Below are 17184 nucleotides of genomic sequence, written 5' to 3'. Positions count from 1 at the left end.
ACATAATCAACATTCCATATGAAAACTCAAAAGAGACATGTAGGTTCATTTGTGCTTTTAGACTGTAAATTAAATTAAATCCTACATTGGTTTCTACCAGTGTTATGCAACCTGATTTTCACTACAATGAACCATTTCCCATCTAATAACGTTTACATCTAAATAAAGCAAGAGAGGAATTTTCCTTGATGGCCAATGACCTGGAGGCGCGGCTTTAAACTTCTAATATAAACACGACCGTATACGATATACATATACATACTATATACCCTTTTGTCAGAGAAGGAGAAGCCTCATTAAAACAAAGAAACTAAAAACACATGTATAAATGTAACCAAGTATCATTTATTACACAAAATAAGACATTCTTTTAAATGGATAGCACCGCCATCTCTACATATTTCTTTTGTTGTATTCTTTTCCTATCCCTCAAATCCTTCAATAAGCTCTCCCCAGCTTTGCAGAATCATTCACAATAGAAAATATATCACATCTGTCTGTTTGTGTTTTATTCTTCGAACTGTACAATGTACAAAAAAATGGCAAATTTTCAAGAACAAACTGGCTGTCAATCAATTCGTGCTCACTGGAGACATCCAAGAAAGAGCCAAAAAAGCAAAAGACCTGACACACAAAAGGAAAAGTGACAGAAAAAGTCAAGAAAAAGAAAACAAATGATGATGGATAGATAAATATGCCAAATGTCTGTTCTAGCAAAGCCGTATTGTTATAAAAAATGCATTGTGGAAATTGCAAAATCACTTTGAAAACACTGTTCTTGTATCAGTGACATTAAATGGATTTGGATGGTAAATGTTTCCCATGTAGAAAGCCAAGCGCTTTAGAGAAAATAAATATACCTTTTTTTTTTTAATAGACTGAAATAAAATTTTGATCATCAAATAATATTAAAACAAAGTCCTCCGTTCTTAGGGATTGAGCATATTCTCTCCATCTGTGTGAGCAAAGTGATTCCTCTTAGCCAAAACTATCTGCATTTTGGCTTGGAGCTTTTTAGAGAAGAGTAATTACCCTCGTCTTCCCTCAGCCTTTTATTCATCTATCACGGATATCCCAGTGCCGATGCTGATCCCAGTCTCTGCCCATAGAGGGCGTAAGGTGAATAGTAGGGTGCTGTGGCAGGGAGAGAGTGCATAGGAAGTGATGGAGCGCCAGGCAAATGGGCTTTACTATAGGGATGATACCTAGCCAGGCCAAGACCTGGTGAGCCTCGGAGGGAAAAGGAGCTTGGAATGGCCCCTGGACTGCTATGAGGGGGCAAATGGAGGTGGCAGGAGGACACAGAAGACATGGAAGAAGGGTAGGCAGATAGAAGCTTGCCATCCACTCCAGGCAGGGTGGTATGTGTGCGTAAATGGGCCAGGAGTTCCTCAGAAGTTGCGAACCGCTTATCGCAAGGCCCAGCAACAGACACCCAGTTGCAGGCATGAGGAAGGGTGTCAGTAGGCAGCATGAATCCATACGGGTAAAGTGGATGAGCGAGGGATCCAGAGGCTGCAGAGGATAGAGAGCTTGAGTGAAGGCTATGAAGGTGTGGGGAAGGGTACATAAGTGGAAAGCCTGACTTTAGAGAGGAAGAAGAAGGGTCATGGACACAGGATGTGCAATTGCTGCCACCGCTGAGGTGGGGTGCATTGGGGTAAGTGAGGCAATATGGGTCCCGACACAGGCTTTGCATGAAGGAGGGAGGAGAAGCTCCTGTGAGTGGACTAGAGCTTGGATGCTTCCCTGGGACACCCATCCCGGCTAGACTGGACTTGGCAGGGTCCAAGCTAGAGACAAACTGTGATGGATACCCTGCATAAGCTCCAACGATAGAGCCGTGGTAGCCCATGCTGGAAGGAGGCAAGGGAAAGACTGAATGTCCCGGTTTGAACGGGGACACTGGGGCAATATGGCCAGCAGCCAGGGATGGCTGGGTTTCAGCCTTGCTCTCTGAGGGCTGAGGGCTGCTGGAAGAACTGCCACTGCTAGAGTTAACGCTAGCACGTACGTGGCTAGAATTAGCAAGCTGGGCATTGTCAAGACTTGCTTTGCCATGCTCGGGGTCTTTTTTGCCACTTCGATCGCTGCTGTTGGTAATATTAATACTACTACTGCTGCTGCTGCTGTCCGAAGAGTCTTTGGAGTCCACGTGAGGAATCTGGGCTTGGGACGCTTTCTGTGCAGGTGGAGACTGGGTCTGCCGGTGTGTGTGTGTCTGCCCTGGTGCATGCTGGCTTGGTGAGCCAGTCCTTGGGGACGCAGCATGAGGGGGAAACGTGGGACAAGAAATTGAAGAAGATGAATTCACCCTGAACCCAGATTTTTCAGCTGTACCATTGATCCCAACTCCATCCTTCCTGCATCCATCCGAACCGCCTTTGGAATAAGGCTTGAAGCTGGACTTGTCCTCTAGGCCCTGATGTTGCTCTCCAGACTTGAGGCTCGAGCCGGATGAGCGGCTTTCCTTCTCTCCAAGGCTGCCCGAGGACAGGGAGCTGAGCTTGGAGGACACTGGAGGGTCCGGTTTGCCAATCTGAGAGCAGGTTTGAGCCAGCAGGGCGAGTGGACTTTTCTTAGCATCCAGCTGAAAGAATAACAGAAATATGATCAGTCAGGATTTATTTAAAAATAAAAGGGGGAAAGTAGGATATCACTTAAAAACAAAAGAAAAATAAAGCATTTCTTTGGATGGGTTTGATTCATGAATGTGGATAAAGTTTATTACATCAGCATTTTGTGTTTAGGTTTCACTTATTTATGTTAATAGGTTTTGTGTTTACACATTCAAACCTACATTCACAGTAGGAATCTAGTTCATGTCTCTCCTTACAACCTTTACAACTCATCACATTTAACCAAAACATCTAGACGCATATTTTGTATTGTAGGAATATACTATGATATTGTGATATTATTGTTTTCACCCCAAATTCACAGCACTCTCAGAAAGCTATTACCCTCCAGCTAAGAAGGGAAATACCAGAGATGTACGATCTGCCTCGGTTCATTTACTCAGCGCTCATCAATGACACACTGTTGAAACTATTCGAGGAGCAGTTCTTACAAATGACGGCACAGGGATGAAAGGAAGTGCTCTGGAACCCGTGGCATGTCAAGCCTGCTTTTTATTGTTTGTTTGTAAGGGTGGGGAGTGTAATAAACCAACTGCAGGCCTCTTTAAACAGGAGCTAGTCAAGCTTTTTAAGACAGATGGCTTAGCCTTTGATCAGAAGTGTTTTATAACTGCCTTTTAAAAACCCAGTCTGCTGGTAACTTCACATTTAATCATGCTGTTCTTTCTGAGATGTTTCCAGTAAAAATACCACAGACGTGCCAACAATTATAAATCTTACACAACATTAAATTAACCGAGTTTAGCCTACGTCTTGACATTCAAAACATGGTGCAATAGGACCTTTGGGGGATAAATTGACTTTTATATATTGATAATTCATATTGTACAAAGGCCAAAGTTGAGACTCTCGGTCACGTCGAAATAAATCGACATGAATAACGCCACAAACTAAGCGCAGGAAGAGTGACCAGACCGTTGTGTAGGGCGTATGCGCTCCGGAACCCCTTGTACGGATAATTTTACGCACGAAAACAAAACGTAAAGCTCAACAAGGACCTGAATGAGACCAGCACGCATTGTTATAGGATCGACATCTGCTTTTCGACAGACACTCGAGAAAAACAGGAAAGACGCTCGCCAAAACTGACACAAACAAGCAATAGAAAACGCCGTGCCAAAACTGGCCACTGCTGACGAGTGACCAATGCAAAACAGCGAAGAGATTACGGAGGAAGGAGAATGGAGAAAGTGGACGCACTGAAAGAAAGTACGAGGAACTGACTTCATTAAAATATGCGCGTGGGTTTCACGAAGATAATACGAATGACGTCAACACGGTGTTTGTTTTTATTTGAATAACAACAACGACGTTTTAATATTTGTAACCGAAATGGGCTCATTTTAGCGTTAATACATTTACTAAAATAACTGCACAATTCCACTTGAGTTTGACACATTCAAGAAACAATATAAAAAGGGGACATGTTATATATATTTAATAGCATGTTATAACTATTGTGCTAAAAAAACGGCACACTGCCTATTAGCGTATTTTTAAATCAATTATAAAACCTATAATTTGAGCAGAGGATCGATCGCACAACCTCAGCAAAACCTCGTTTCATTTCACAGTGACACGTCTGCTTCAGAATTATGTTGAACCAAATCAAACAAGTCAGGTTTGAAGGAATTTAACATATGAATGTTGAAGATAATTCAAACCGTGTAATTAGAGCTGTGTCTGAGGCTCTCACCTCGATGGTGACTGGCTGCAGGTAGTCTGGGTGCAGCACATGTCCCGAGTGCGCACTCAGCATGGTGAGGCTGTGGCTAGAGGAACACTACAGAGGAAAAAGAGGGTCCAATCACATAGCTCACAAGAACAGACGATCAGTATCGATACGGATCAATAGAGCGTGAGGTATCCGTTCCAAATCCTGAAAAAATACACCCCCAGAAACGCTGTCCAATATCCACCAGAGGCGTACGCAGTGTTAGAAGGTTGTAGTCCAGAAGCAGACCAGCGGAGTTCACCGTGTCGATCTACAGCTCCGAATAATCACCAGGGGAAAAAACAGAACCGGATCCCTCAGTCGAACAATGGCGACCACGGCCCCTCGTCCCAGTCGCTTTTTATATTCGCTTCGAATATATCCGCGTAAAAGGAAGAAGAGCGAGTCCGTGTCCTCTCTCTGCGCTCCGGAGTCTTCACTATTCCACACTCACTCTTACACATAGAGACACACTCTCTCTCGCTTTCTCTCACACGCAACACACACTCCTCATAGCGAGCGCCGGAGGAGGGGTTTCAAAGAGCTGAGCCGACATCCAACCAGAATGCGCAGACCAGCATCTGCAATAAGTGGGCGGGGCATCGGGGCGGAGTCATTGGTGAAACAACATAAATCGACAATACACGTAAGTCTATGGGCACATGCTCATACAGCGCAATGTTTAAATATATCAGAGTCATCAACAGCCTCCACTCTTCTGGGGAGCGTTTAGACTCGATGTTCGAACATTTCTATGGGGATTTGGTGACATTCCGCTACTGATCAGGTATTGATGTTAATCCCCACAAGGTTGGATCACAAGCACCGCCTCAGATTACCCCAAAGTTTAAGGATTGAGAGTCACCACTTCAGATAACATCCAAAAAAAACTTTCAAATCCAACCTGACCCAATAAAATACACTGTGGATTGTCTAGTGTGGTCATTTTTCCATTGTCTATCAAATATGTATTTTCCGCAAACATGGTGCAGCAGGTGGTGTCACGGTCACACAGCTCCAGGGACCTGGAGGCTGTGGGTTCAAGTTCAGCGCTGGGTGACTGTCTGTGAGGAGTTTGTCCCATGTCTGCATGGCATGTCTTTCTTCCGGGTGCTCCGGTCCAAAAACACATGTTGGTAGCTGGGGTTGTGAGAGTGAGTGTCCCCTCCAGGGCGTGTTCCCAACTTGCACCCAATGATTCTGGGTAGGCTCCGGACCCGCCGTGACCCTGAACTGGATAAGCAGTTACAGACAATGTATATGTATACATACATACATGCTATCACAAATGCTACTATGACAAGGGCCACATTTTTATGGTCAAAATATTTGGGTCAGAAGATGGCAGGTCTTTTGGGGGTGCAGTGGTTAGCTCACAAGAAAGGAGAACTGGTGAACTGGTTCATTGATGCACAATGAGGAGCGAAGGCTAGCCAGTCTAGTCTGATCTCACAGAAGAGCTACTGTAGTACAAATTGATGAAGAAGTTAATGCTGGCTCTAATAGAAAAAAGCTGTGTATGCAGCTGCATGTCCACACTGACCTCTTTGATCCCTCACATATCAGTTGGACCTTGGGCACCTATCAATCTGTCGCCAGTTCACTTGTTGTCCATACTTGGGCCACGTCTAGTAGGATTTTTGGTAGGAACTAACCATTTCATATGGAAAAATACCCCACAAGACTTGCCATTTTCTTGCTTCCAACATCAACTTCATGAACTGGCTGTTCACTTGCTTCCAAATGTATAGCAAACCTTTGACAAGAGTTGTTGTAGAAGTGTAATCAATATTATATGCTCTTAGAGATTTAAATCATATAGCAGTAAATATCAATAGATATCACTGATATCAGTGTGAATGTCAGTCATTTCACTAATATTCTTTAAAAAAAACGAAATGCAAAATCTAACAGCCTTGCTTTGATATTGATATATGCCTAGGGTTCACTGACAAATGCCATGCTTGCTATTCCATGTCCACAAGCACAAAACCATTAGAGGCGAAATCAGATCTTAAAACTGAGTTGGCTCATATTTGAGGTTTCTTTCCATTTCAGATTACACTAAATGATATATTTCATACATGGTAACTACCCATGTCCGCGTCTGCTTCCAAAGCTGGAATGTTAATAACTTTATTACGTTACCCCAGGCTGCTTTGCCTTCGAAGTAATTTAGCAAAACCTAATTATGCAATGAATTGGCTTCATTACTTAAAAATGAAGCCTGGCAGAGGCTATTACGAGTTGAGCTGAAATAGTTCTGCCTCTGAATAGCTTTGAAGCTGGGAATGTTTTATGGCCTAAGGCGAGGATTGTTTATGGGACACTCTTTGGCTGACTGTTTTTAGGAGGCACTTAATCTGCAATGTTGTCCTCGCTTTGTAAAGTAATGTTTCACATTCACCACCTTAACTGCTGCCATGCAGTGATGTACTGTTATCTGACCAGCGCACAGGAATTCCTAAGCAGAAGACTGGAAAACTCTCACTTGCTGCAGTGGCAAATACTGGGATAAAAATCTAAACTTTAGAGTAGAATTCCACAGATGTTTTAAAATTTCTGCATAATTAGGTGTAAACAAAATCGGTCCGATTTTAAATGGTTCATTGTAAAGAAACCACCCATCTAAGGTTCTTTACACTGGCTCTGAAAGAAACCAAGGGTCGAAATGTCTGCAACATGAGTACAGCCATTTTATTTCCAATGCAAATTCACCAAAAAAATACGCATCACTGAAAGATGGTAAAATTGGTCAATTTTAAGAAAAAATAATGTTTTTTTTTATTATTTATTTTTATATTTATTTACTTATTTGTTTATTTTCAGAATAGTTTGCAGACTATATTTTATCCAGGACAACGTACAGTTTAATTATGTTATAGTGATAAGTGAACAGCATTAGGAGTCTTATTGGTGTAAAGCAGTTGCTGGAGCATTGAATCAAACCTCAGTTGTCCGCATGGAAGGCAGTGGTGTTAACTGCCTTGAATGTATGCCATGAATACATTAGTTCAAAATGTTCTGAAAACTGATGTAGGCATTAGTCATAAACATTTCATGAAAAGCCTCTGTGAGTAAGTTTTAGAGGCACTAACTTCTTCAGATATCTCATTTCTATCATCTCTACAGTAAAAGTTCTGACTTTGAAAGTTTCTCAAACACAGTATTTCACAATTGACCTCTCTGATTGACTGTTTACACTCAGTTATATAATATAGAATGTTATATTTGTCAGTAATTTAGAGTTATAGTTAAATTATATTTAATATTTTTGTTAATGGGCCCTACACTCCAACAGTAGTGTAAGGTACTTTAGCATATTCTTTAGTATTCCAGTGTTCATATTAGTACCCAGCTTCAGTGTCACTCTGTTTCTACTGGCAAAGCAAGTTTGCAGTCGTTCTGCCCAATGAATAAAGGTAAACAGAATTGTAATGAAAGGAATACTCCGGTGTTATTCAAACCTAATCTCTGACTGCCACATCTGTGTATGATTTATTACCATGGACAATAATTTCCCCATGCTTGAATAAAGATCAAAAAAAAAAAAAAAACTTGGCTCAAGATACACTTTGAAGCTGGAAGGCATTTTATTCAATCATATGCCACAGATGAAGCAGATATGGGTACTCTTTAAAGGGCCATTCTGGCAAAAAAATGAGAAATGTAACCGTCACCAGAAGAGCTGTAAACATATCTACTCAGGTCCTACAGTGGGGCTGCTATAGTTATGAAAGTGAGATATTCTGGGCATTGTGAACAGGGCTATTTGGGCAGGGCGAGAAATGTGCATGTGATGTTTTGACCATGTCGTGGATGTTTCATTAAGGCCACAGGGAGCTGTGTAAACTTGTGGAAAAACAGGTAAAATATGTCCCTGATAAAGCTAGTTTTTTCAGCCAAAACACAGTTCAGAGTTAAATACAATCTTGCTTAACCCTTATTTATTCATTGTTCTGACTCTACACAGATCAGCAGTAACATTCAAATGGACTCTGTTTCTAAACCTCAGTGTCACTGATAGATTAAGAATAGTTCACCTTTCAAAACACCAATCCACCAGTGTCCAATGACCACTGATGAAGGACCAGAGGATGACCAACATAAATGTGCAGCAACAGATGAGCTACTGTCTCTGACATTACAACTACAAGGTGGACCAACAAGGTGTGTCTAACACAGTGGTCAGTGAGTGGACACAGTGTTTAAAAAGTCTAGCAGCACTGCTGTCTCTGATGTCATACTGGTGCAACACACACTAACACCCCACCACCACCACGTCACTGTCACCACAGGGCTGAATATGATCCCCCACCCAAATAATACACACTGTGTCGCGGTCCTGTTGGGGTCATTTTAATGTTAAGGCTGACTGGTTTACGTTGCAAAATATGAAAGTCTTAAAAAAGCTTATGAGGAATTAAGCTGTGTTCCCTGATTTAATGAATCAATAACAGCAAAACTGTCTGTAAACAAACATGTAACACAAAACTGTTTACTCTCACTTTCATTCATTTCAAATACATTTTGCACTTTTGAGTAGTGTTTCAGAGCAGTGAAGGCTTCTTTATTTCTGCTCAAGCAGACTTCCTCTGCAGGAACACTAGGCCCGTGTCTGCGGAGCAGATTTTTTTTTTTTTTTCTCAGCAGGTCAACCATGGCCTTTTCCACCACTGTGGCCTCTGAAGTGCTTCACTCTTAAAAATAAAGGTGCCAAAAAGGGTTCTTTGGAGTTTTGCCAAAGAAGAAACAACTTTGGTTCCCTAAAGAAACTTTCACAGGAAGATTTTATTTTAAAAATCAAGGTGCCAAATTAAAGGGTTCTTTGGAGTGTTGTGTGAAGACATTTTTTTTTCAGATGTGAACCACTTATTAAAACTGGTTTTTAACTCATCCACTCATTTGTACATTCACTCACTCACATTTAACAAAGTGCTCCACAAGGGGCACTCTATCAGTGATGCTAGATGACCTTATTAAAGTTTTATCCACATAACGCAGAGTTTCTGTTACAATTCTATTAAAATCTGTGGTTTTAGACCAGTTTGTTTAATTTATTTGAAACGATGTTTTGTTTGTTTGGTTTTTTTTTTTTTTTTTGGATATAACATTCATCTCTACATTCTACGTCTAAATATTTAAGGATTCCTTTGGATCATAAAATCAAGCTAAGTTATGTTTAGGAATCATTATTCCTAAGACACTAGTAGATTGAGTAAAGCCCTTAAATATCAAGGTGTCAGATATGTCCCGGTCATATCATCAAACTTGAGAATTAGGGAACTTAGGTTGTTTTACATAGAACTGTTGAGTAATAAGCCTTAGGTTGTAATAATCCTGGACATATAAGGTATCAAGGTTCCAAGAATGTGGCTTTGAATTCTGCAGTCATTCATGAACAAAAGCACATTCAGGAATGTCAAGCTATTTTGGGCAAAGACCAAACATGACCTATACTTTTGAAACAACTGAGAAATGGCTATTTATTTCACATCTAGCATTCATCAGTCAGTAAAATGCTGTTTATATAAGGCTATTACAATCCACCTAACCCATTATAAGGTAGGAAAATCAAAAGCACAACATATAAAACTCAGTAAATCTGCACAGTAGTCTATGGCATTACAATGTATAAACTGAATAATACGTTTATGGAATATTTAATAATAAAACTGATAAATAATACACCTGGGGATTAAAGGGGTTAGCCACTGCACCAGAGTTTTGTTTCCCTTATCTGTTGCCGTAAACTGAAACCCTTGGAGCCTGTGTTGCCTTTACTTTCTGTTTGATAATTTCACACCTCTGTCGCAAATATCTGTTTTATGAGCGGCCTTTGCATACATTTTGCATTGGTATCTTCAAAGATGTGATAAAACACGTAAAAGATGGCCTAGATAAAGGCCTCAGTGATTTGCCTCTGCGTTAACACAGTAACACAAACCAAGAGAGGAAGCAGATATTGAGTCAAGTCTGAACAACAACAACTGTCAAAAATGACTCATGTACATCCTGATAAAAGTGTCCATCCATCACTGTAGGGTCCTGATCAGAGATCAGTTCCTTCTGTTTATATAATCCTCATAAACAGCACATGTATTTTAAAACTGATCATAGTCCACAAGTGCTAGACACTCAGTATCTGCTCAACCAACAAAATGGTTTTTGCCTTGTAACCGAATTTATTTCAGTGCTGTATTTCTCTGATCTCCTTGTCTCAGCTGAATCTTCCAAATAAACCTATCATGCTTGAGTCCTAACAGCTTTTGTTTGTTCAGTCCAGCAATTATGTGTGCTACATATGAGCCTGTGTTCATCTCAGTATGTTTCATTTGGCTCTTAAAGGACTGGCCTTTTGAGTCCAGATTTCTCTTAGTGTTTCTCCCTCATACTCTTAGGGAGTGTCTCGTTTTGAGTCTTGGCTCCTCTCAATTGTTCTTCCCTTTACTTTTAGGGACGCACACATTTGAAAAGCTTCCTAGGGATTTTGTCTATTGTTAAAACTTGAGCAACAGAACATGCAAAAATGTTGTCACTGTGTATGATATATGGAGTATGATTTTAATCATGAAAATATGATTTTAGATAAAAGTCATGACATTGTTTTGGCTGACGTTTGAGAGGGGGACCATAGCTAAATCTCTTTCTAACTTAATGCCCCGTAAATGTTCTTAAGACAATATTTTTGCAATCCACCACCCCATTAACGTTCTGCTTCCTGTTCACCTCTATATTTATCAAGGAGGGCCCAGCCTTATAGCCTAAAGTAGAAGCTCCACATCCTCAGTACTCAGAGCTTACACCATTCTTGCAGATATTCAGCTAAATATACAGTTGACAGTTGTTTGAGCCAGGTCTTGTGTGCTGTAACTTTAACACCTGTATACACAACAATCTGTATATAACGTGCTGTGTTGTGTTGCACCATGTGCCTGAAGAATGACATTTCATTGCAATGAATTCATGTAGCACAGAAAAATGTCAGTGATACACTGGAATTACACTCTCTCTCATACTGCAACCATATGCTGATCCAAGCTAGCATGTGTTTGGCAACTTCTTCCTCGGAAAAACTGTAGTTCCATCAAAAATATAGAGTTAAACAACAATTGATCTGTGTTGCAGGCACAAATGTTTAACCGCAGCTGTTGTTGGTGAGGTTTGACAGCCCTTTTACAATTGTATTAACCTGAACTGAATGAGAAACTATTGCATACAACACACCAGCATTAAGAGGCAATTTATTGAAATAAAATTTGTTTCATATAAGCCTGGACAGATCAGATGTACTTTTTTGTCCTGAAATTGAGCCCGTATTAGCAGTGTGTAATTCATTTCCATTCATTTGCAGCTTGCCAAGTGCTGATTAGCTACAGCAACACGGTCCAGCTCAGTAAGACAGCCTTTTAAACTGGAAACACAATAAGGTAGTGAATCTAATCTCCAACCTAAATTCATTCAGCTGAATGGGATTTGTACCAGTGTTCAGTGAAGCTTGGGAAAAAAACACACAACATTTATAAAAGGACATTATTGTGGGTGGAGTTTGAAGGGGGCCAAATTCGAATCACTTGGTCTGGAGAAAATATGTGTGATCCCAGGTTTTTTTTTTTAAAACCTCTGAAGGTAAAAAAACAAAGCACACCTGTGGAGGCAGTTGAAGGTGGATACCAGCTCCCCTCACTGCAATAAAAATGACAATAAGATATAGAGGTTGAACTGTTGACCCAAGCAGAGGAGGAGCCAGCGGCAGTTGAATGTTCTGGAGGCTTTGTAAAGTGTAACTGGGCGGTGGGGCAGAATATTCAGGTTTTAACTGTGATCGGGTGGGGCGACTGAAGCCCTGGGATACAGGCAAGGATACGGGCGTCACGTTTTTGTTTTATGGCTCTCAGATGTCTGTCAAAAGCTGTCGAGGCTTCTTGAGCTTGTCAGCGTCCTGTCATTTAAACTCCAACACAAACACCTACAGACACATCCTAGACACTCCCTCAGACATGCGGACAGATGATCAAAGGCCAGCGATGTGTCACGGGAATTACTACACCGGTCTTTTTGGGCTAATTAATAATCTCTACATTTTTCACGTAAGTTAAACTGTCACCTTGTGGGAGTCAAAATGTCAGGAACTTGCTGCAGGGGGTCTACTCCTTTATGTTTCATTATAGGTAATTTAACACAGGACTTCAAAAGTAGCAAGTTGAACAGGATTAACCCTTCAATTGCTAGAATTTAAGCTTATTAAACATCTCCAGTGATCCATTCATTCACTCACTGTCCACTCTTTTAGACACATACACATTGTAGATGTAAAGTCAGAAACAGCAGCTCATCTGTTGCATCAGTGTACACAGGATTGTGTTGGTTGTATATTTTTATTTGGTTGACTATTCTCAGTCCTGCAGTGGAACTCACGTGTTTAAAACCTTAAGCAGCACAGATCAGCCATAATCATGTGTTGATCTTTGTTGTGCTGGTATAAGTGGATCAGACACAGCAATGCTGCTGAAGCTTTTAAACACCTCAATGTTTATGTCAATGAACTGAGAGTCCAGCCAACAATGTACAGAATGAGTTAAAAGTTGCAAGACACCTTTTTTTTTTTTTTTTTTTTTAATACCCCAGCAAGTCATGTGTGAGGGGGCCTATTTTTAGGCTATGTCCGGTACATGGTCGCCATCTTGAAAGCTGCCATACTGGATCAAGGACAATTTCCAATGGGAATGTGGTCATGCAGCACAGGATCCAATTCAGGGTCGCAGTGGGTCCAGAACCTATCCAGAATCATTAGGTGGGAACAAACCCTAGAGGGGTTTCCAGTCCTTTGCAGGGCGACACACAATCACACATTCACTCACACCTACGGACACTTTTAACAGCCAATCCACCCGCCAATGTGTGTTTTTGGACTGTGGGAGGAAACCAGAGCACCACACGGACACTGGGTAAACTCATGAGAATGATCCAACACCCAAATACCTGCTCTGTAGTGGTCCTGACCTTTGAAGAACAGGGTTAAAGGGGGCTAAAATGTATGCAGAGCAACATATGGACAACAATCTTTAATTGAAGAACAACAAAGTGCCCTTGTATAGTCGGTTGAGCTGAGAAAATGGATATCACCTTCAGAAACAATGTCATTATAATGTTCAGACTGATCCATGAATATATGGTGAACTGATAAAATGTTTGAGAAGATTCTTTGCATATGTTCTGTAAGAAAGCAGCAGTGGCAGTTATTAACAGAAGAGAACAGGGATAGAAAGAGACTGTAAGATAGAATGAGCAAAGGAAAAGAAAGAAAAGTAAAGCTAATACACGAAGAAATGAAATAAACAGAGAAAGATGGAGAGAGTGAAAGGGGGAGGGATTTGGGGTAGTTGTTGAAACTGCTTGAACTCTCCTTCAGTCAACACTCACTGTGTTTGGTCTGTCATTATTAACGTCAAGCGTCACTTGTCGCCCACGGCAACTCTTTAACTCCTGTGTAAACCCATAAAACATCAACAGCGTCCAGGATTGGCGTGTTTCGCAGGGTTAAGAGTGATGATCAGATCTGCTACCCTGAGCCAGAGAGAGAGAGAAAGAGAGTGTTTGTGTGTGTGTGTGTGTGTGTGTTGTCTCTCTCTGTGTAAACACACACTTCTCGTCCTGACAGGTGAGTTTTACCTGTCAGCCAGATTATTACTGCCTGCTGACAGCCACTGTTATGACTTCATTTTTCAGGCCGTTTCGGTTCTGTAACATCCGCTCAGATTTGGGTGAGTGAACTTCCACTGGGCTGAACACCACCGTCCGATTCCTTAGCTCCTGACTGTATTGGACTTGACCTTTATTTTTGGTTTAATCCAGCACAATTTTTTCTGTCTGAAAATGAACAAATAGTAACTGAACATTTGTGCAATACTGAATGAAAAAGGCCATATACTTCCCAGAGCCAGGCTTGAAATGAAGACAAATGAATGCAGACTAATGCAAGAAATTACATATTGCAGTGAAATCATGTTTAAAATGCTGTATAGTAAATTTAATATTTCTCATTATGAAATTGTAGGAACCAAATTTATTTCAAATATTTTTTAAAACTTTTTAATATTTTATTTAATATTTTAAATCTTAAATACTGACAGAGTAATTTCACTTGGACCAAGAAATATTGCTTAAACCTAGCAAAGTTATCTGCTAGTAATACAAACTTACCAGATACATGTATAGATGTTCTATAGCGTGGAAATATTTTAGTATTATTTTCCCACAAGACATGGGGGTGGGTGCCGGTTTTCCATTGCACTGAATCTTTAATGGTGTAACATTAACAAGCTGACAAGCACTATGTGGACGTTCACACAGAGCTAACACTGGAAAGGGTGGAAAGGCTTGACCATGGGGAATACAAAACAACATGATGGTGAAAAACAAGAAATAATTAATAGAGCACAGTGCAACACAATCCACCCAAACAGCCATCAACAATGACTGGAAATGCTAGGAAAAACACCTAAATAACCAAGAGAGTGGGTACCTGTTTATCAGGGGAGCAATGACACTACAGTATTTAGTCATTTCACAGTGTGTTGAGCTCATGCCTTATGAATCTATATTTACAAACAGAGAGAATTTTGACTGTTGTGCATTATATGTTGGCAATAAAAGCCATGGAACAACATGGTTTCTTCTGTTGATAGGCAGGTTGGTTCCTTTTGCCACAATAATAAACTCTACTCTTCTGTGAAGACTTTACACTAGATTTTGAACATTTCCATAAGGATCTAATGTCAATGAGCCACAAGAACTTCATCAGAGTCAGGTATGGATGTTGGATGATATATTTTGGGTCAAGAAAGATTTGGCAAATCATCCAAAAGTATTGGATGAGTCTCCATCTCTCCAGAGAATGCACTTCCACTGCTCCATGCATAGGGGATTTATACAGCTTTAGCCAATATTTGATATATTTATGCTTATATCACTCATGATGTTTGTAAACATGAAAATAAAGTAATTATGCATTATTAATTGTAATCATGTACAATTTGTTAAGACCTTGTGTAAATCACAGCATGCGAATTATGAAATACATATAATTGAAAGGTTTTTTTTATTTTCAGTAGATTCTTGGTACAATCAGAAAATGATAGGAACTGTAATAGGGGTTGTATTATGTTTCTGTTTTATTTACATAGTGTTATTGTTCATTATTACAATTAATAGGGCAAGTATTTGAGATCATTTATAATGTGCTAATGAATGAATTTTATTGCATAATAAATAAGACAGAATGTAATGAAGTTAAGTTTTAAGTAAGATCTTATTAAATATAATTAACATATGATATGATATGACACCAATAGATTATGATATATATTTCTGCTATAAGGCTTTGTTGTTTCAAATTCACTGTGTTTACGATAATTTACCAGAATTATGTAAAAACTGTAACCCTTACAAAAGGACAATGTTTACAATTTTCTTTGTACCAGACATATGTTGTTGGATTTTTTAAACAAATATTTTATAAAGAAATTAAATAAAAAACTAAATATTATAATCTTTACCTCAGTCTGCCTACTATGTTTTTAAGTGCATGCCAATACACCTTTATATCAGCTTTTTACTCAGTCATTTAGAGATATTAATTTGGGAATTCCTTGCATAGCACAGGAAAATCTACCTATCCAGACCCCTATGCTAATGTGAGGAGGACTAAAAAGGTGGGAGTAGGTTAAAAGGCATTTTTAAAGCACCCCAGAAGAGGAAAAGGAGGTGAAGTAAAAAAAAAAGAAAGAGACATAGAAAGAGAGTAGAAAGAATTGAGGGAGGGTTGTAACAACTGCAGAACAGTTTCTTTCATGTCTGGCCTTGAAGTGGGCTCCTAACAGCTCTTTTGGGCCCACAGATGACTGATGGCCATTTCCTGTTGGAGATGTTTAAAGGCCAGGCCTCCTGTTTAAAAAAGGCCCTCTAACCCTGCCCCTTTAAGCCTGGGGGTGTTTGCCTATGCATGGCCATATCAGAGCCCAGTATTTTACCATAACAGTAGCTATAACAAAAGCTTGAAAGGGACACCTACACATCCGGAGCAAAGGGCTCTGATCCTGGAACATTTGTGAGGATGAGAGTTTACCAGCCTAGGGACATTTGAGGGGTGGAGAAACCAAGCAGAATATTTACTGGCTGTTTAACAGACTGGGTTTAATTGACAAAAAAAAAAAAGCAGCCCATAAGACAGTATTCAGTCTGCATAGTTGTACACTTCCCTGAGCATGCAAGTATAGTGGCCAGACTAACAGCAACATGATGACTAGGGGTTTCTGAAACCCACTTCCTTACTCCACTGTCAGATAAATTTTGCTTGTTCAAATTTGCTTAAAAAGTGGAAAGATATAGATAAAATTTTAAATATTTTAATGAGGTTCAAGATGCCTACTAAGATATCATATTTTGCAGCTTACATCCCATCATATTTTACCCGCTCCCTACCCAGGCTTCATTGTATACTGAATAGCAACTACTACAATGCTGGGCAAACTTAACAGAATATTTCTACTGAAAGGATTACTGTAAAACTGAAACATAGTTAAATCCAAATAAAAACCAGATTAGCTTAGTGCTAACACGCTCTTAGAAATCCCAAAGGAATGCCAGGAGAAATAACATGCAGAACTTTTTCGAGAGAAAGAGAAATAGAGAGACAGAGGGTGGATTGAGAGATGTAAGAGAATCAGAGAGGGAGAGGCCGCTGAAAGAAGAGCTCATACATGCAGATCAGTGTTTAATTGGGTGTGTATGACTGATGAGGTGTGTGTTTCTGAGCGGGAGACTGGAGCC

The 17184-nt window shown here is 40.1% G+C and overlaps 1 protein-coding gene across 1 annotated transcript; it reads right to left on the bottom strand.

The window, feature by feature from the left end:
* Positions 1–338: 338 nt before the first annotated feature.
* On the bottom strand, positions 339–4916 carry LOC136676917 (zinc finger protein 703-like). The gene is made up of 2 exons (XM_066654209.1): positions 4336–4916; positions 339–2590 (listed from the first exon to the last, which is right to left on the bottom strand). The coding sequence occupies exons 1-2, from the start codon at positions 4396–4398 to the stop codon at positions 1064–1066; spliced, it is 1590 nt and encodes a 529-aa protein (XP_066510306.1). The 5' UTR covers positions 4399–4916; the 3' UTR covers positions 339–1063.
* Between the last annotated feature and the right edge of the window lie 12268 nt (positions 4917–17184).

The sequence above is a fragment of the Hoplias malabaricus genome, chromosome X2 (assembly GCF_029633855.1).
Source record: "Hoplias malabaricus isolate fHopMal1 chromosome X2, fHopMal1.hap1, whole genome shotgun sequence".
Taxonomy (NCBI): Eukaryota; Metazoa; Chordata; class Actinopteri; order Characiformes; family Erythrinidae; genus Hoplias; species Hoplias malabaricus.
The sequence above is the reverse complement of the archived record's forward strand: the minus strand, read 5'-3'. Positions and strand labels throughout refer to the sequence as shown.

Coding starts and splice junctions, on each gene's coding strand:
- LOC136676917 (XM_066654209.1), bottom strand. CDS start 4,398: ATGCTGAGTGCGCACTCGGGACATGTGCTGCACCCAGACTACCTGCAG. Junction 2,591..4,335: donor TGCAGCCAGTCACCATCGAG/GTGAGAGCCTCA, acceptor TTATTCTTTCAG/CTGGATGCTAAGAAAAGTCC.